This window comes from Podarcis cretensis (genome assembly GCF_951804945.1).
Source record: "Podarcis cretensis genome assembly, chromosome: 6".
Taxonomy (NCBI): domain Eukaryota; kingdom Metazoa; phylum Chordata; class Lepidosauria; order Squamata; family Lacertidae; genus Podarcis; species Podarcis cretensis.
In genome coordinates this window covers 24,757,274-24,776,734 of record NC_137175.1, presented here as the reverse complement: position 1 = coordinate 24,776,734, position 19,461 = coordinate 24,757,274, and the positions used below count along the sequence as shown (strand labels likewise).

At 44.4% G+C, this 19,461-nt stretch overlaps 1 protein-coding gene across 2 annotated transcripts in view; it reads left to right on the top strand.

The window, feature by feature from the left end:
- The window catches only part of PLCG1 (phospholipase C gamma 1), a 96,561-nt gene that overhangs the window by 63,922 nt on the left and 13,178 nt on the right, over positions 1-19,461 (top strand). For both annotated transcript variants that reach the window (XM_079978903.1, XM_079978902.1), the window contains exons 9-23: positions 583-684; positions 2,048-2,166; positions 3,161-3,246; positions 4,398-4,518; positions 6,183-6,351; positions 7,164-7,286; positions 8,134-8,235; positions 9,429-9,616; positions 10,742-10,942; positions 12,335-12,454; positions 13,208-13,388; positions 14,818-14,895; positions 15,531-15,634; positions 16,535-16,631; positions 17,870-17,942. In XM_079978903.1, the coding sequence (XP_079835029.1) occupies positions 583-684; positions 2,048-2,166; positions 3,161-3,246; positions 4,398-4,518; positions 6,183-6,351; positions 7,164-7,286; positions 8,134-8,235; positions 9,429-9,616; positions 10,742-10,942; positions 12,335-12,454; positions 13,208-13,388; positions 14,818-14,895; positions 15,531-15,634; positions 16,535-16,631; positions 17,870-17,942 (1,864 nt within the window). The remainder of the gene's footprint in view (positions 1-582; positions 685-2,047; positions 2,167-3,160; positions 3,247-4,397; positions 4,519-6,182; positions 6,352-7,163; positions 7,287-8,133; positions 8,236-9,428; positions 9,617-10,741; positions 10,943-12,334; positions 12,455-13,207; positions 13,389-14,817; positions 14,896-15,530; positions 15,635-16,534; positions 16,632-17,869; positions 17,943-19,461) is intronic.

Genomic DNA, 19,461 nt, shown 5'->3' with positions numbered 1-19,461 from the left:
TTTATTGGCCGAGGGAGCCGGCGTACAGCTTCCGGGTCATGTGGCCAGCATGACTAAGCCGCTTCTGGCGAACCAGAGCAGCACATGGAAACACTGTTTACCTTCCCACCAGAGTGGTACCTATTTATCTACTTGCACTTTGATGTGCTTTCAAACTGCTAGGTTGGCAGGAGCAGGGACCGAGCAACGGGAGCTCACCCTGTTGCGGGGATTCGAACCACCGACCTTTTGATCGGCAAGTCCTAGGCTCTGTGGTTTAACCCACAGCGCCACCCACATCCCAGCTACCTTGCTAGATGTAGGCTAAGATGAGAAATAGCTCCTTCTCCAGGCTTCATGGTTGTGCAGGGATTTGAGCCAAGCAATTCCAATTCAAGCCCAACACAATCACCCTTCCTTCGCTCTTCATCTGCAATTCAGGGGTGATAATACTGACCCACCTTACAGAGCTATTTTAAGGATTTCTGAAGCAATAGATGTGACACACGTCAAGCACCTTAGGATTGAACTGAATGCTTGGATATGCTGGAAGAATCTGGCTTCTGAAAGTTTCATTGTCTTCCTCCTTCCTTGTGTTTACAGGAACTTTGGGCTACTAACCTCCTCTTTGTCCAGGACTTCATGTTCAACTTTCTGAAGGACCCACTGAGGGAAATCGAAGAGCCTTATTTTTCCCTGGATGAGGTAAGACTCCCAAGAATCTACTGATGTGGGTGGCTGCAACGGGGCTGGTGTGTGTGTGTGAAGTGAGAAGGTACATTGCACAAGCCCCCTTTACAGTTCCTGTAGGATGCTTTACAATTCCCTGTTCTCTGATAGGCTGCCTGCTGGCCACGCTGGAACCAATGAACACTTGGCCTCCCTCCATCCTCTTGCCCTTGCCATTTCTCTGCTGCTCCTGGGGGGGATCACTGGTACCTCAGTCCTGGCTGCTGTGTCTCCCTGTGTTACTGCACATGTGGACAGGTTATAGTCTTCAGGAAGAAGCAGGCCGGGAGGTAGCTATCCTGACTGTTGCTCACTGTAGTGAGTTAACACTACAGTGCGGCATAGTGCAACACTTTCTCGCCTCCCCCCCTTCATTCTGTCTCTCTTTTTCTCCTTATCTATCTTCTGATATACATCCTTCTCTCCTGCCAAACCTCCTTACCCACCACCCTCGGTCCCACATTTAGGCTTAAGAGGGATAACTCCCACTGATGTCCCACCCCATTTTGACAACCCAAATTTCTCTGCAAGGAGCAAGGCCAAGTGGGGGAATGCTGTGGGCCAAGTTCAAAAACCTTTTGGGCCATATCTGGTCCCCAGTTAAGAGCTTCCCTATCCCTGCCTTATATGATCGATTTCTCAAGAGGTCCGGAGGGGGGCAAATGAGAATGGGTCTCCTCTGCAGTGGCTCCCCGTCTGTGGAATGCTCTTAACTGGGAAGTTTACCTGGTGCCTTCATTATATAACTTTAGGCGTCAGGCAAAAATGTTCCTTTTTAACTAGGCCTTTGATTGACCTGATCAACATCCCAAACCCTTTTAAAACCTGGCTCTTTTTTGGGGGGGGGGTGTATTATTGCGTTATTGTTTTTATTTTTATTTTATATATTGTGATCTTTTTATGTGAACTGCCCTGAGACCTTTGGGTATAGGGCAGTATATAAATTCATTTAATAATAATAATAATAATAATAATAATAATAATAATAATAATACCTCAGTTTTCTAATGCGCCTCAAAAGTCAAACAGGAGACGCGGCTTCCGCTGAGTGCAAGACTCTGAAGCCTAGCTGTCAGCTATTGAGTTTCAGTTCTTGAACATTTCGGAAGTCAAACGGTCTTCCGGAATGGATTATGTTCAAAACCAAGGTACCACTGTAGTTTTGTTATGGTTTTAATTCTTGTTTTGTGCTGCTGCCCTTTGGATCCTATGGGATGAAGTGGTGGCACATAAATGCTGTAAAGGAATAAACACAATTTTAAAAGCTTATTTAAAAACTGCCCTTGTTTTAGTGTTTTATGTGGGTTTTCCCCTCCCTTGTTTTTCCTCCTCTGGGCAGTTCCTTACCTTCCTGTTTTCCAAAGAGAACAGTATATGGAACTCGGAGCTTGACGTTGTACGTCCTGAGGACATGAACAATCCCCTCTCCCACTACTGGATTTCTTCCTCACATAACACGTAAGAAGATAAAGGATGTTCCCTGTTTTGTTCTACTTTTGAGAACCTGATTTGCATGATGAGTTTGGCCTGGTTCTTCCCCCGCTTTCATACCTGTCTCCCATTTGTACCAGCAAGTCAGTATGTTAGCCAACAGCAGTTAAGGGATCTCAGGATGACACAAAACCTGAAATGAATCCATCTACTTAAATGATTTCCATATTTTTGCTAAAAGAAGTCATTAGACTGGGACATTTTTTGATTGATACTGTGGCACTGGGGATGAGTGAGGTGTCTAATACCCTTATCCTGTAATCCCAGTTCAGGTTGCCTCTGCAACTGGAAATTTCCGGTAGTTGCTCAGGTTAGAGCAGGTTATACCTTGTGCAGCTAATGGCAGCTTCATGTGTGTGATCTGGGATGGGGCCACACCCTCCAGCACTATGACTTCTGTACCGATTCCTCTCCTGCCCCTCAACAGCAGCTACTTCCCACAGCAATGTTATATGCATTTTGTAATCTTTGTCATCTCAGAGCTTCCTGAACCTGTGTTGGAGATGCCTGAGCTATTGGCACTTGCATTGCTTGTTTGTGGAAAACTGGAGGGAGGAAGAACGAAGTGTGAAGCTGGCTCTGAAATCCTCTAGTTTGGATCCTTTGCATAGACCTCTGTAGCTTCACCAGCATTTTGCAAAGTCCGTTGAATTCTTTTTGCTAAAAGAATTTTAGGAATTCTTTGCCTTGGTGCTGTGGCACTGAAGCAGGTGAGGTGGAGTTATACTCAGCCCTCTTCACTAATTTCATTTTGTGCATTGCTGGGAGAAGGAAAATGTCAGCACATCAACCAACCCTTCTTGCCTGGGACACCATGAACCTAACGCCTATCCTGATGCAAAATTCTCTGTTGCATTTGAGTCACTGATGTGTATGTGGTGTTGTTTTTAACATCGCTGTGTTCATAGGACCTTCAATGTTGGTCATGTAAGCAGTTTTCCTGCCTTCTTCTCGTGGATAGGTACCTGACAGGAGACCAGTTCTCAAGTGAGTCTTCGCTGGAAGCTTATGCTCGATGCCTGCGCATGGGATGCCGCTGTATTGAGCGTGAGTGCTGGCCTCTTCCCCATTGATGCCTCCAAGGCTGTTTTCTTCAGCCAACTAGAAGTGATTTCGCCTTGGAGCAGGGCTTTAGCTCAGTGGTAGAACACATGCTTTCGCACACTAAGGTTTGCAGCTTCTGTCTCCCGTTGAGGAGAACTGGCAGCAGGTGATGTGAAAGACTCCTGCTTAGAGTCCTGGAGTGCTTCTGCCTGTCAGAGTAGCCAGCCCTGGGCTAGATGAACAAATAGTCTGACCTGCTATCAGAGCCATCTTTAGCATATGCGCCACTGAGGTGCAAAGATCTGCCCAGCACCCCCAAATTTAGTTCAGCCCCCAAATTAACTTTTATTATGCTTATGTCAGACAATTGCCGACAGTTAGCAAAAATAAACATTATTTTTTTTAATGATTTCTCTAAACGAATTTGAACTGTAAGTGATGAGATTAAAATGTGCCGTTGTGAATGATGCTGGTGCGGCGCGTCTTTGGTAAATGAGCGCACAAAGTTGAAAGTCCTTTAGTGAAACAGTAGGTATACATTTCAGTAATACCTAGGTATATTAGTATTTTGTTTTTCTAACTTGATCAAAATTATTTTTTATTTCATAACAGGTAGCTAGTTAAGAGCTTAGGCGGCTTTAGCGGTGGGCACCTGGTGCCCCCCAGAATTCGGCGCCCAGGTGCCCCGCACTCCTTGCACCCCTGCGTAAAGACGGCCCTGTCTGCTATAAGGCAGCTTCCTGTGTTCCACATGCCGCTACACAGGCCCAGCCCAAAGTTCTCTGCATCAGGAACTTTTCAAGGAAGCCAGGACACTTAATTACAAGAGTTTCCTGTAGCTTGGGCTCTGGTGCCAATAGCATCACCAGTGCGCTGTATGCTACGTATATTCACAAAACTGCTTTGACCTGCCTTCCCTTCCACACATCACTTCCACATATGTTGACATCAAGAAGGAAAAGGAAATGATATTGTTCACTAGAATGTGTGTTCTGCCAGGTTGCTGGCTGCCAGAGTGCTCATGATGCATGCCTCTAGATTCCTTGCTCACTAGAGATTTCCTGCATAGCTATGCCTTGCCGCCTTGTAATGATAACACTCTTTGCTTGTATTTCTTGAGTTAGATGCCTTTTCTTAATTATTCCCCTTTTTAGTTGACTGCTGGGATGGCCCTGATGGAATGCCAGTGATTTATCACGGGCACACGTTAACTACCAAAATAAAGTTTTCCGATGTCCTAGCCACCATCAAGGAACATGCTTTTGTGACCTCTGAGTAAGTAAAGCGGGGATTGTGGCATTCTGTCCTCCAGGAACTTGCAGCTCATGTACTTGGATTCCAGGGCCTCCGACATGCAAACCCTAAATTGCTTGTGGCAGCTTGTCTGGGTGCAGTACTAGAATTTATATATGTGAACCGCTCTCACAGTATTTCTGTCTGCAATGATGCATTGGCATTGTAGTCGGTAAAAACACCCAAACCCTAAATATTGTCTTCCTTCTGTAACAAATATTAAAAGTGGGCTATAAACAACTCAGGATTCAGTGTGCATTTGGCTCATACTTTTATTTATTTCATGAAATATATTTACCGCTTGATTGTATGAAACCTCAAAGTGGTTTACGAAAGAATAAAACAGGAGAATCAAGAAAAATCTACAACCCTACCTTAAAGCGTGCAGAAGTTTTAAATACTAAAACCGTTCAAAATTACCTCAACTTTCTAGGCATCTGGGAAGGCATGTTTAAGCAAGAATGTTTTTAGCTGATGTTGAATAAGCAGGGAGTTCCAAAGTCCAGGTGTTGCTGCACTAAATGATCAAGTTCTTACAGATGTGCACCAGGTATTACATGCACCTGTAGGAGTGCCAGTTCCCCGATGGAAGCGTTTGAGTGGGCATATGGGGCAAAGTGATCTCAAAGGTAAACTGGTCTCAAGTTGTTAAGGGATTTGTATACTAATAAAGGTAAAGGTACCCCTGCCCATACGGGCCAGTCGTGTCCAACTCTAGGGTTGTGCGCCCATCTCACTTAAGAGGCCAGAGGCCAGCGCTGTCCGGAGACACTTCCGGGTCACGTGGCCAGCGTGACGAAGCTGCTGTGGTGAGCCAGCACACGGAAACGGCATTTACCTTCCCGCTATAAAGCGGTACCTATTTATCTACTTGCACTTAGGGGTGCTTTCAAACTGCTAGGTAGGCAGGAGCTGGGACCGAAAGATGGGAGCTCACCCTGCCGCAGGGATTTGAACCGCCGACCATACGATCAGCAAGTCCTAGGCGCTGAGGTTTTACCCACAGGGCCACCCGCGTCCCTGTATACTAATAACAGCACCTTAAACTATGTCTAGTTGGTTATCGACAACCAGTGGAGGTCTCTGAGCACAGGTCTTGCATATCAACAAAGCATCACTCTGGGACGAAAATGTTTTGTTTTGTTTTTTTAATGGAACTAAGAAAAAAACTGGCATACAAGCTACATAATTAATTTTATTTTGCATTAATCATCATGCATTTTTTAATAAAGTTATATAATGTGTCCCTTTTCTAATCTTTGGTAGGGTGTAGGACCTATGCAAGGCAGTGAAACTTCATCTCCAGCTGCTGGAAGTTTTAATCTGCAATTCACTTGACATGAAATGTGGATCCAGACATTTCAGCAGGCTCTGCTAGTGCCCTTTCAAGCATATTTTTTTAAAGAAAAACTTGAACTTTTAAAAACCTTAAGCTGAGATTTTGAAGAAGCTGAATACTCTGCCCGTTACATTCTGTGTTTTCTCTATGCTCCTACAGAGTCACTTGTATATACACAGCCTTGATCATACTGAGAGATGGGTGCCTCCTGAATTACCATAGAATAATAGTCTCTAGCAGCTAGACTATCCAGTCCACATTATTCTGGCTTAATGACCATCACTTGCTGTTTTTGTTTGGCTTTCAGCTTCCCTGTTATTCTGTCCATTGAGGATCACTGCAGCATTGCCCAGCAGAGGAATATGGCTCAGAACTTTAAGAAGATCTTTGGAGACATGCTGCTAACCAAACCAGTAGATATCTCTGCTGATGGACTTCCATCTCCAAACCAGCTGAAGAGGAAGATTCTCATAAAGGCAAGTCTTTTCCATGGCCTTTGCTGCTGAGATAACTACTAGAACTCAAAATGGGGAGTGGGGCACATGGTTTCTTGGCATTACAGCTTCAAACACACTACTTTACTGCAAGTTGCCTAAGGCTAGTTGGCTTGTAAAATCTAACAACAATTCATCTGCCTGGCTAGGGATACTGTTGACTACAAGATGCATCTTGCAAAACAACAACACCCCCCCCCCCGTTTCTGCAAAAAACAACAACCCTGTTTTTGTGACCCACTGAATTCCTATATATGTGCCAACCAATATAGCATCCTTGCTGTTTAAGTTATTGCAGTTTAACTGGATATGTAATGTATATCATTCTTTTTTCTCGTACTGGGAATTTATACAAATAATATAGAATCACAATTATTGCATTGTGAAGGCAAATAAATGGCCTACGAAATGAGATGAAGATTAGATTTCTTTAGTGAGCTAGGAACAAATCTAATATTTATCTTGTGCCTTAGGGTGTTTATGAGAGCTCAGGGGAAAGCTCTCATTAGATACTGAATGTTCCCTATAGGTCCACAGTTGTAGATCTACAGAATTCTCTCCCTTACTGCCAACGCTGGGAAGTTCGCTACTATAATGACTTCACCTTAGTAATATTCTCAAAGTTGAACTTCAGGCAGGATTTAGCTAGGAAATCTTCAGGGTCATTACCTTAGTGTGCAAACTCTGTTGTGCCCCATAATTAGTTGTGGGTGCCCTAGAGATATCCAAAAGGCAGGTCTTGTTCTCTTGGGTTCATTTTTTAGAGAAGCTGAGGTGTATACCTCTCATTGCAGCACAAGAAACTGGCTGAGGGCAGTGCTTATGAAGAAGTGCCATCCACAGCTGTGTATTCAGAGAATGATATTAGCAACTCAATAAAGAATGGAATCCTCTACCTCGAAGACCCCATCAATCATGTGAGCTTCTTGTTGCTGTTGCTTCTGACTCAACTGCTTCACTACTAAGTTGCCTAGACTTGGTTGGTCTGTATGATCAAAACAGCAATTAAGCTGACTGAGAAGGGATGCTGTAACCCCTCTTTCGACCATAGTTGTATTGTGATCCATTTAATGCACACAAAAACTTGCTCTTTTCACTTCTACTGACACTCTGGTTACACCTAGACTTTTCACTTGCTATAGCCAGTGATTGCTGGCATCCTAGACCTGACCATAATGACACCTTAGAATGATTAAAATGAATGCATGGTAATGGAACGATGAATGAAAGCTCAGCATGTAAATACATTTGGGTACTGCCACATGCTATGTCTCCACCCTATAACGAATAAACAAGCCAACTGGGGCAGGGCTGCCAGGGGCCTTTTGGGGGGGCAGCATGTGGCTAAAAGTGGTGTCTTGGGTCTGGCCAATATGAACATTTATTTAAATGATCACATGGGCCTTTGCAGGGCAGTGACTGTAAGTAAAATATGTTGTAATACAAAGCAAAGGCAAATCCCTCTGTATAATATATTCATAGGACTCCATTTTATAAATGGAAGCATTTGACACTTAAAAAAAAAAGAAGAGTTTAGGCAGGTGCTGCTTATCTTTATTTATTTATTTTTTTACTTTGTATGGCACTTACAAAGCAGACAGGTCCTTGTCCAAAGGCTGCCTCAACATGTTGGTTGATGTTAGTCTCAGGATAAGCCCCCCCTTCACTTCTGGTCTTCCCGCAATCCTTTCCTAAACCCAATAGACTTGATGTCTTGAGGGTAATATTCTAGGATGAACATCTTTTCTACGTGTGTGTTTGCAGGATTGGAACCCGCATTACTTTGTCCTGACTAGTAGCAAAATCTATTACTCTGGAGAGAGAAGCAGTGATTTGGGAAATGAGGATGAGGAGGAGCAAAAGGAGGTACGTGAAACAACTTGCCACAATTTTTCTTCTGAGCTGCTGAAGATCTTCAGGCTTCTCAGCCATTCAGGTCTGGAAGGAGTGACTCTTCCTACATTAGAAGGTGCTTATATGGGTGTGACATATGGAGGAGCAGTGGCACCTGGAGGTGGGCACCACTGTGCACTTAGCATCCCACCAGCCATATTACTGTGCTTACCTGGAGAGTTGAGGTGGTGGAAAGGTCAGTGTGGTGCAGGTATAGGAGCATGCATTGAACTGATCTACCTGCTGCCTCATCACCCTACTTTCCAGTAGCTGGCTGCCTCAGCAGTATATACTACCACTGTACCTTGAGCAGCATAGATAAATATTCATTAAATACAGTCATGATTTTTTAAAAAAAACACCTACGAACATTATGGGCATTTGCAGTATTTTTTGTATTGTGATAAAGGACGCAAGATGCCCTATTGGTGTGAAACTTAAACTTAAAGAACAAACCAAATAAGACTGAAAGTGGGTTTCCCTTATTATACCATCTTCATTCAATTACCCTCGATCCAGTTATTGATGACAGTGTGCTATGGCGATTCGCTTTTGGAAGGGCTAAAAGCATGCCAGACCAATCATGTCTTCTTTCCCCTCTGTTAATTAGTAGTGGCCCACTTGTAACACTGAACTCCTCATCATATTAGAAAAGCCCATCTTAATGCAGTGAAAAAAATGGTGAACAGGAAGGCCACTATAAAAAAGAAGGAAAAACAGCAAATTAAATCCCAAAATAAACATGCATTGACTTCCCACCAAAAATAAATATAAACAAAGGGCCCCACTGAATATCCCCTGTGAAGCTGTGATTATATGGCACCCTGCAGCTGCCTGCACATTGACATGAGTGCACTGTTTTCGCAAATAATTGGTTATAGCCTGTTGTTAGATGTAGAGGTTGCATGCCCTTGGTCTCTCTCGAGTTTGCTTGTCCATTTATGCTGTATGCCATTTATGCTATAATAGCACAATGAGGAGTATTTCTGATGCTCCTGAGAACACTGGTCTCCTGCGCTGAATCTAGATTCCTGAAATCTGGAAGGAGATTTACTGGGAAGAGGAAGTTGAATTCCAAGACAATGTAATATGGCTCTGCTTTCATGCAGAGCTGGCCCTGTCCACAGGAAACTAAGCTGGTGAGCCTTCTTTGGTTTCCACACTAGGTGAGCAACAGCACTGAACTCCACTCCACCGAAAAGTGGTTCCATGGCAAGCTGGGAGCTGGGCGTGATGGGCGCCACATAGCAGAAAGGCTGTTGACGGAGTACTGCATAGAGACGGGAGCCCCTGACGGTTCTTTCTTGGTGCGAGAGAGTGAGACCTTTGTTGGCGATTACACCCTTTCTTTCTGGTAAGAAACTCTTGGGCATGGTATCCACCCTTCAGGTATCTCTGTAACTAAATGTGTAACTGAAAGACACAGGTTAATGGATATGAGGCATTGCACAATATCTCTTTCTCTCTCCCTCTAGCCAGAAGATTCATGGAATTTGCCTGTTAGGCAAATACTTGGATGATACATAATTCATTCAATTTATGTAGGACTTGGGAAAAGATGGCTAATGGCAGATTGAGAAGCAGTGTGTGTGTGTACTACTATTTAGCTTACCTTTGCTGTTGAATTGTATGCAGTGTTTACATTATTTGACCTGTGAGAACAATGGTAACTTGCCCAAGGCCACACATTGAGATGCATTGCTGTGAGAAGGGATGTGAACCTGTCTTTCACATCCAAAGCCAGCATGCTGAGTCCATTGCATTTTTGAAGTTTGTCACTAGATTGAACAGGAAGCTTTTCTGTGTGAAGGAACGCTGCTGTTTGATTACTGGAATAGTTGCATACCACATCTTGGATTTCTAAGGCTTTAGCAGTAGTTGTGAAGGTGTTTTGAAGTTTTAATGTTGAGGGGTAGAAACTTGTTCCTGTTAATACACACACATCAATGCCAACATTTTAACAGCACAATTCTAACCATATATATTCAATGGGGCTTACTCCAAGATAAGTAGCATTAGGACTGAAGTTTAAGTCAGGCTTTTTTGAAGTCCACACACTACTGGATACCTGGTCTTAGCTTTTCATGTAATTTGAAATTTCCCCAAGCAGCCTTTGCTTCATCCTTTTCGTCAACTGAGTGCTGCTGTTTCTCCCCTTTCTTGCTTACCACCTGTTTTAAGGCACAACCATGCAAAGAGCTGGTTGGATACTCTCAAGGTCTACCAACCTATCTATTCTACCCTACTGAATAAGCAACTTTCACTCTTCGCATGACACTCATTTTTTCAGGCAGTGTGACCGCTATTGTTTGGGGGGAAATGTAACTAAAATAATATTTCTTTATTTTAAAAAAACAAATTGTAGGCTGTCATTCTAAGTGCATTTACTAAGAACTAGACCACACTGAGTAGACTGGGGCTTATTTTGTGTAAACACACATGGGATTTCACTGCTGACCTTTGTTTTTCTTGCATGCAGGCGCAATGGGAAAGTTCAACACTGCCGGATCCATTCCCGGCAGGATGCTGGCAGCCCCAAATTCTTCCTCACCGATAACCTGGTGTTCAACAGTCTTTATGACCTCATCACTCACTATCAGCAGGTGCCGCTCAGATGCAATGAATTTGAGATGAGGCTGACTGAACCTGTGCCACAGACCAACGCTCATGAGAGCAAGGAGTAAGCCAACGCTTTTTTGGCCTTTTGCTTATGTCAGAATTCCAAAAGAATTGTTGCCTATGAAGCGTTAGGGCTGAGATCACTCAAGAATATTGTAGCCTGAATTTAGCACCTTGAAGTGATGATTTTGGATATAGCTCACACTTAATTGGAGTGGTTTTATTTTGGTTAGTTCTTTCGTCCTACTGTAGGGTTGGGGACCTGTGGCCCTATGGCTGTCCCTTGACATCAGTTCCCATCATCTCTGACTATTGGCATGATGGTTGGGGCTGATGGGAGTTATAGTTCCGAAATATCTGAAAAGCCAGCGCTTCCCCATCCTTGCCCTAATAACCTACTTTGCTTCAGAAGAGGAACTACAATGTTGTTGTCGTTTAGTCGTGACCCCATGGACCAGAGCACGCCAGGCACTCCTGTCTTCCACAAAGTTTTATGCTATTTAACCTGCTATCTCTCTCTTCTTTTTAGCTGTTATTCCTTATTATGTGCTTGTCTTCTATTGAATTTTCATCCTGTTATGTGGGCCCTTGGAACATTTCAGTGGAAAGGCAGGACAGACACACAACTGGTGCTTTCAGGCCATTCTCCACAACTTGGTTAACATAAAAGACAAATTGCCCAGAAGTCTCCAAAGAGTCTAATCTGAATGGTATTCTAGAATGCTCAAACCATTCTCTTACATTTAACTCATCTGCACTGTTTATGTAAAGCTGCAAAGCTTTCTTCCCTGCTGACACACATTTAATTTTAATAAAAAATCTACCTCTGAACTATTATGGATCCCCAGTTTAGAGATGCAGAGAAATGAAATGGAGCTGAACAGAGTTCAGGAGGAAGCCAAAGGACCACATTTTCCTTTTGTTCCAGTTTGCTTTAAGAGCTGGGAGAATTAACATTCTTGAGATTTTTGCCTGCAATATCCCATTGTGCCACAAAATCCCTAAGCATAAAACCTGCCTACATCCATTTGGAGCTTAGCCATGGTTATCCTGACTGGTGTGTGCAGATCAGCTTGGAGCCTTAGTTAGCATTCACCATGGTTGGGATGTGTGCAGAGGTCACCTTTAAGCATGGCTTTGCCACAGGGAAGGATTGGATTTGTATGTAAGAGAAAGACCCACAGACCATATGTGGTCTGTTTCTGACCTCTTAACAGTGGAAACATTGCTTCTGCACTGGCCCCTAGTGAAAACAAAGACTTGGCTTGTGATGCTGCATTAGCTGGTTTCCTGCTTCCGCAACGAAACCACAATGGCTCTAAATCTCCAAAGGAAACAATACAGCCAAGTGGTATTCTTCTGTGAAACAGAATTCATCCTGGGGTCCAGACATTTATCAGGTACTGCTGTGCTACATTCACTTACATTGCAATATTTTCACCCCCCCCCCCAGATGGTATCACGCTAATCTCACCCGGCCTCTGGCAGAGCGCATGCTGATGCGGGTGCCACGGGATGGGGCCTTTCTGGTGCGCAAGAGGAGCGAGCCAAACTCCTACGCAATCTCCTTTCGGTGAGTAGTTTGTCTCCCAAGTGCCATGGACTGCCAATAATAATAATAATAATAATAATAATAATAATAATAATAATAATTTATTATTTATACCCCGCCCATCTGGCTGGGCTTCCCCAGCCACTCTGGGTGGCTCCCAACAAAATATTAAAATACAGTAATCCATCAAACATTAAAAGCTTCCCTAAACAGGCCTGCCTTCAGATGTCTTCTAAAAGTCTGGTAGTTGTTGTTCTCTTTGACATCTGGTGGGAGGGCGTTCCACAGGGAGGGCGCCACTACTGAGAAGGCCCTCTGCCTGGTTCCCTGTAACTTAGCTTCTCGCAGTGAGGGAACCGCCAGAAGGCCCTCGGCGCTGGACCTCCCTCTGTCTGGGCAGAACGATGGAGGTGGAGACGCTCCTTCAGGTATACTGGACCGAGGCAGTTTAGGGCTTTAAAGGTCAGCACCAACACTTTGAATTGTGCTCGGAAATGTACTGGGAGCCAATGTAGGTCTTTCAAGACTGGTGTTATATGGTCTCGGCAGCCGCTCCCAGTCACCAGTCTAGCTGCCGCATTCTGGTTTAGTTGTAGTTTCCGGGTCACCTTCAAAGGAAGCCTTATATATGTGTTGTCGTGGCTGTGAAATGTAGGGAAGGAAAGTAAATCCCCCCTCCCCAATCATCATGCAACAAACACTCTCTTCAGCCGTTGTTAAGTGCTTGTTGGGGAAATGACTGATCACTTGTTCTGCTGCTGTTTTGATCCCCAGGGCAGAAGGGAAGATAAAGCACTGCCGAGTCCAGCAGGATGGCCAGACCGTCATTTTGGGTAACTCGGAATTCGAGAGCCTGGTGGATTTAATCAGCTACTACGAGAAGCACCCGCTGTATCGCAAGATGAAGCTGAGGTATCCAATTAATGAGGAAATGTTGGAGAAGATCGGGACGGCGGTGAGTATGGTGTTAGGAATGGAATCCAGTGCGTTCTTCCTGGGACTGTGGTCGCAACTGCTCTTGTTTTTCTAGAATGTGGCTCTATGGGATGGGGAATCTCCAAATCCCAGTCTTTGCTTGCCAGGGGATCTAATTTAGCCTGCAAAGTCATTCTTCAAAATCACTCTCACTTGTCCATCACCTGATATCACTGGGTTATGTCAGCTGATGGGCAGGGTTTTTCTTTCAATCCTACTGGGTGTTGCTTTTACAGCATTTTCCCAGTCCCACCCATCTGTCAAAGTTGGCTTGCAGTGTGGCGGTGAGACCTGATCTGACCAAAAAGGTTCCTATCCCTTCTCTAAGGAAATGGAATAGTTGGAGCTCTGGTACTGCCTAGTTAGAAGACTGACAAATGTAGATCGACCAGCCTATTGGTATCCACAATTTCATCTCTTCAGTGAGATGTCCACTTCTTGAGTAAGGATGAAGAACCTCTGTCCCATGGGTCAGACTTGGCCCTCTAGTGGTCCGAATTTGACCTGTGAGGCCATTTCCCCCAAACCACACCCACTAACACCACACTGAACGTCATATGAGATGTCAGGTGCAGGACAAGTATTGGCATGGCTTCAAAGGAACAACTGAGAGCTTAAGGCATGCTGTTACCACCCAGCTGATAGAAGGAGGAAGTAGTTTTCCTTTTGCAAACAGCCCTGCACTGCTCCTTGGACCTTTGGCTTTTGGGTGTTTAAAGAGCAGTGTGAGGCTGCTTGCAAAAGGGCTTTCTAACAGCCCTGAACTGTTCTTTGAAATTCTGAAAACTGGAGTTTCAAAGTGCAGTGCTAGTCTGTTAAAAAGCCTTTTGTAAACAACCCCACACTGATCTTCTTAAATCTCTAGTTTTTGGAGGTTCAAGGAGCAGCACATGGCTGTTTGAAAGCCCTTTTGCAAACAGCTCTGTGCTGCGCTTTGAAATCCCAACAACTGGGGCTTCAAAGTACAGTGGTACCTCGGGTTAAGTACTTAATTCGTTCCAGAGGTCCGCACTTAATCTGAAACTGTTCTTAACCTGAAGCACCACTTTAGCTAATGGTTCTTAACTTGAAGCACTATTTCTGGGTTAGTGGAGTTTGTAACCTGAAGCGTATGTAACCCGAGATACCGCTGTACAGCTTTGCCTGATGTCACTGTAACACCTGGTGACTGACAGATAAACAGCCCCACCTGCCTACCAAATTTGTCCCACCAAGGGTTGGGGAGATAAGAATCTAGCAAGTTGGCTAGAAAAAGTTGCTTACCCTTCTCTATAGCGTGGGGGGAGACTCAACCTCTTTCCAAGCTGTAGAATTGCCTTATAAGTGAGTGGCTTTAGCCACCTCTTCTAACTCCTGTGATCCATGCCTGAACATAAAGATAGACTCATCCTCTTTCCTTTGCTCACCAGGAACCAGATTACGGTTCACTCTACGAAGGTCAGAATCCAGGATTTTATGTGGAGGCCAATCCTATGCCAACCTTCAAGGTATTTTCCTTGTACCTCGAGATATGACTGGGATGAGATCAGCTGATAAATTGCTTGTGGGGCCAATATGTTTTCACTACCAGGGCAAGTAGCAGCTTATGAGGAGGTGGCTTCCATTGGGGAAATTATGCAGAGGGGAAGGGTTAATATTGCCCTCCAGCACCATGGTGGTCCGTGTGGATCAGTCCTTGCCTTGGCTGCATTTGCATATCTCCATCATAAATCATAATCTTTAGTCTGGAGAATGCTCTTAACAAACCATTAGCACATTGGGACCTTGATGTAAATGCCTACCCTCCCTGCAAACATTAGTACACTAAATTTTAAACCCCAGGCACTAGCGTATTCATGAAGTTATTTGCATATAGAAACTTCTGACTTTCACATACAATTGGAAACTCTAGTAATGGGAGTCTGAAAGGTAGGCAAATTCCTGGCCAATCATTAGTTTGTCCTATTGATTGCACTGTATATTTCCCCCCACGGTGGTCTTGCATGTCACAAAGACTTAGAGGCAGGTATTGATACCTGATTGTAAGTGGATTCCTGCAGAATTGCTTGGTAATGAGTGGTATGTGACTTCATCTCGGCTTCTGCCGGGATCACCTAACCTCATTATTTTGTATGTGTTTCAGTGTGCTGTCAAAGCCTTGTTTGACTATAAGGCTCAACGAGAGGACGAACTCACCTTCACCAAAAATGCCATCATCCAGAATGTGGAAAAGCAAGAAGGAGGCTGGTGAGTTTCCTTTAATCGCCAGATGATCGGTCCTTTTAAAAAGATCTCCCAGAGATCACATCTCCAAGTAGCAACAGGGCGTTTGCTGACTTTCCCATTCCTGGTAATGCCTTTTGAAAAGAACTTCCCCCGTTTATATGTTTTACACAAGCAACATGTGAAGCTGAATACCCGCCTCACTTTTAGAGCCAAACTCTTTGGTTCTAACTCTGGGAACTTACGTTGCTCCTGAACAGCTGAAAAGCAGCTAGAGTTGGTAGAGTTGATTTGAAAGGGAGACTTAACCCTTCCCCCATCCACCACTTTCCCCTTACAACTCCTTCCGACAACTTATCCACCCCTCTCCTTTCCATCTTGTATTATAAACTCGCCATGCTGCTTTGCAGCTGTTTGGGAATGACTAGGACAGGCATCCCCAGACTTGGCCCTCCAGCTGTTTTGGGACTACAATTCCCATCATCCCTGACCACTGGTCCTGTTACCTAGGGATGGTGGGAGTTGTAGTCCCAAAACAGCTGGAGGGCCGAGTTTGGGGATGCCTGGACTAGGGTTTCCAGATACAGGGTCTGCTACTGAACTTCAGCATCAGCCCTTAGTCAAGATCACTTCGGCACAGGGAAGTGTTTCTGCTAGTGGTACAATAGGGCATGAATTTGGTAACTTATTTCCATTCCTTGGAATCAAGGCAAAATTAACAAGAGAGTATCCTCGTTTGCCCTCCTGCGCACTCCACTACTGGCAGGTCTATAGCTTAGTGCACAGCTAGCTAGCTCTGTTGGTCGGCTTAATGCCACACATTTACGTTCTAATCAATGCATTTCGATCACCTTGGTACAAAATAACACTAGTTTTGCATCAAACGTGTATGACTTTGAACATGCATCTTTTCATTTCTTCCAGGTGGAGAGGAGACTGTGGTGGTAAGAAGCAGCTGTGGTTTCCATCTAACTACGTAGAAGAAATAGCTAGTCCAACAGGCTTGGAGCCTGAGAGGGAGGTGAGCATTCAGTTTGGAGAAAGATGGAAAGAGAGCTGCAGAGTCTTTTCAGCTTCAGATTCCGGGGAAAGCTCAGCTTGAGATTTGGTCTCGAAATAAGGCCTTCTAAATACCCAAAGGGCCACCTTCTTCCATGTGAGCCTGCCTGCTCAATAAGATCTTCCAGATGGGCTGTCCTATGCATCACACAAACACCTAGTTTACATTCAGCTGGGATGTGGGAGAGGACCTTTGCTGTTGTTGTGGCAAGTTCTCTGGGTCTCTCTGCCCAGTGAGACTTAGAATCACAGCGTTGGAAGGGATCCCCAAGGTCATCTAGTCCAATCTCCCGCAATGCAGGACTCTCAACTAAAGATGGCCATCCAACCTCTTCTTACAAAACTCCATGAAAGGAGAGTCCATTGCCGACAGCCTTCTGTTGCTGCCTGAATACATTTGCTTTCCGGCAGACATTTTGTAGGCACCAAATCTCCCTGGTATATTAGTTTCAATTTGGCCTTCTGCAATCTAGTTGTTCTTCATGTGTTTTAGACTACAACTCCCGTAAGTCTCAGCCAGTGTGATCAATAGTCAGGTTATGTTGAGAGTTGTAGTCCAAAATTTAATTCATTCATTTTAAAGTGCTTTATTTGAGGGGGTTTTGTTTGTTTTACAATCGGTATATAAATGTTACGAAATAAAATAAGTCTTGTTATCTGCCACAATGATGAAAACAATAACTAATAATGCATGGTTGCAAGCTTCTGCAATTCAAAGATATGTGTGGATAAGAGAAAGATTGTGTTAGTTCTCCTTCCTGGTTCTGTTCACAGTTAACACCTCTATGCCAGGACTGTGTGATGAAATCACACAGGCAGGTATCTCAGAAGAAAGCTCTGCTGTAATAAAATTCTTTCCCTTCAAATGTGGCAAATCTAAATATTACCCAGAATTAATTTTATTACTCTTTAGCATTTATTCAGTGTCAGATGGTTCTTTCCCAGAGGACTGAGTATCTCTAATTTGCTATCCACAAATAATATTGGACGCTGGAGGCTGCCAAGCAGGGGGTAGTCAGCTGGCAATGGAGGGGGAGGCTAAGGGAAGGATAGGCATTTAAAATATTTTTAGAATACTTTGCTATTTTAAAACAGAATGCATTTATGTGGGTGAGTGCTATTGCCTTCCCTGAGGTTCTCATGATAGGGTAGACTCTAAAATGTGAAGAAATGTAGTAATAGCTATGGACTTGCTTCCAGCAACAGATAGATGAGAACAGCCCATTGGGAGACCTACTTGGAGGAGTTCTGGACGTACCAGCCTGTCAGATTGGTAAGTGGATGCTTTGTGTGGTGGGCGGGAGAGGCAAGAAGCAATAACCAATGCTGATTTCTGGCTGCAACTATTTCCTTAGAACCCACCTTTCCCTGCTAATCTGCAGGTTTTCTGTTCCCAAGGCTTTGCTCCAGGATAAAGGCCTTGTGTGGCAAAGTGCTCAGCCATGCAGGACCAGTTCTCTGGGTTGCTATTTGGCAAGGGCTGTGCATGTGAGAATGTTTTGCCTCATTTCAAGCCCCTTTCAAAGGCATGGGTCTTGCCTGCCTGCGGGAAGATGGTCATGCAAAAACAGAATTCTGCAGTTTGTGGGTCTGACTGTTAGGCAAGATCTGTGCACCAGTGATTTACACATAAGATTCTTACAGGAATATTGAAGAGTGGATAGACTGCTCATCTACAATGCCTGGTTCTGAAGATCAAACCTGGTACAGGATTGTCTGGTTCAAAGTGACACACCTCATTGTCCATTCTGCTGAGTTGCTTCTTTGCTGCTGAACACCAATTCTCAAACATACTGATTGTTGATTTGGCATTTAAACCTGCATTTTTAGCTGACTTGGGCTTGTTGGGGAAAGGCAAGATATAATAAATAAGAATTGGGTAGTGTTTTTGCAGAAAAGCTCTGCCTGAGACTTTGGGATGACATTGCCTGTCAGAGTGGACAGTACTGGGCTAGACCAGTAGTCTGGTCTGGTAAAATTCTGCTTCCTGTGTTCCTACATAACCATCTTGCATTGATGGACAAAGCAAGAGGGGAAGAGGAAAGAGAGGGCTGTGTGTGTGTGTGTGTGTGTGTGTGTGAGAGAGAGAGAGAGAGAGAGAGAGAGAGAGAGAGAGAGAGATTTTAAATATGGGCCTGGGGATTAAATGTAGGCCCTTGGTCTGGGAAGGTTGATATCCGCTGAACCTACCTCTTAAAAAATACCATTGCTGCTCCCTTTCTTTCAAATAGACATTATTTATTGCATTTATATACAGTCAAGGGACGCAGGTGGCGCTGTGGGTTAAACCACAGTGCCTAGGACTTGCCGATCAGAAGGTTGGCAGTTTGAATCCCTGCGATGGGGTGAGCTCCCGTTGCTTGGTCCCTGCTCCTGCCAACCTAGTAGTTCAAAAGCATGTCAAAGTGCAAGTAGATAAATAGGTACCGCTCCAGCGGGAAGGTAAACGGCATTTCCGTGCGCTGCTCTGGTTCGCCAGAAGTGGCTTAGTCATGCTGGCCACATGACCCGGAAGCTGTACGCCAGCTCCCTCAGCCAGTAAAGCGAGATGAGTCGGACACGAAAGGATCTAATGGTCAGGGGTCCCTTTAGCTTTATATACAGTACTGCCTTTCTGACAAGGCACCCAAAGTAGTTTACAGTTTTAAAATACCAAAACAAATGATGATACACCAAGGGGACAAGCCAACTTGAGAAGGCCCTGATGTTAGCCTGCCTTCTTCCTTCTCACAGGGCAGATGATGTCTATAGGGGCAACAGTCTGTCTGCAGCTGGCCTTGTGGGGTGCAGAA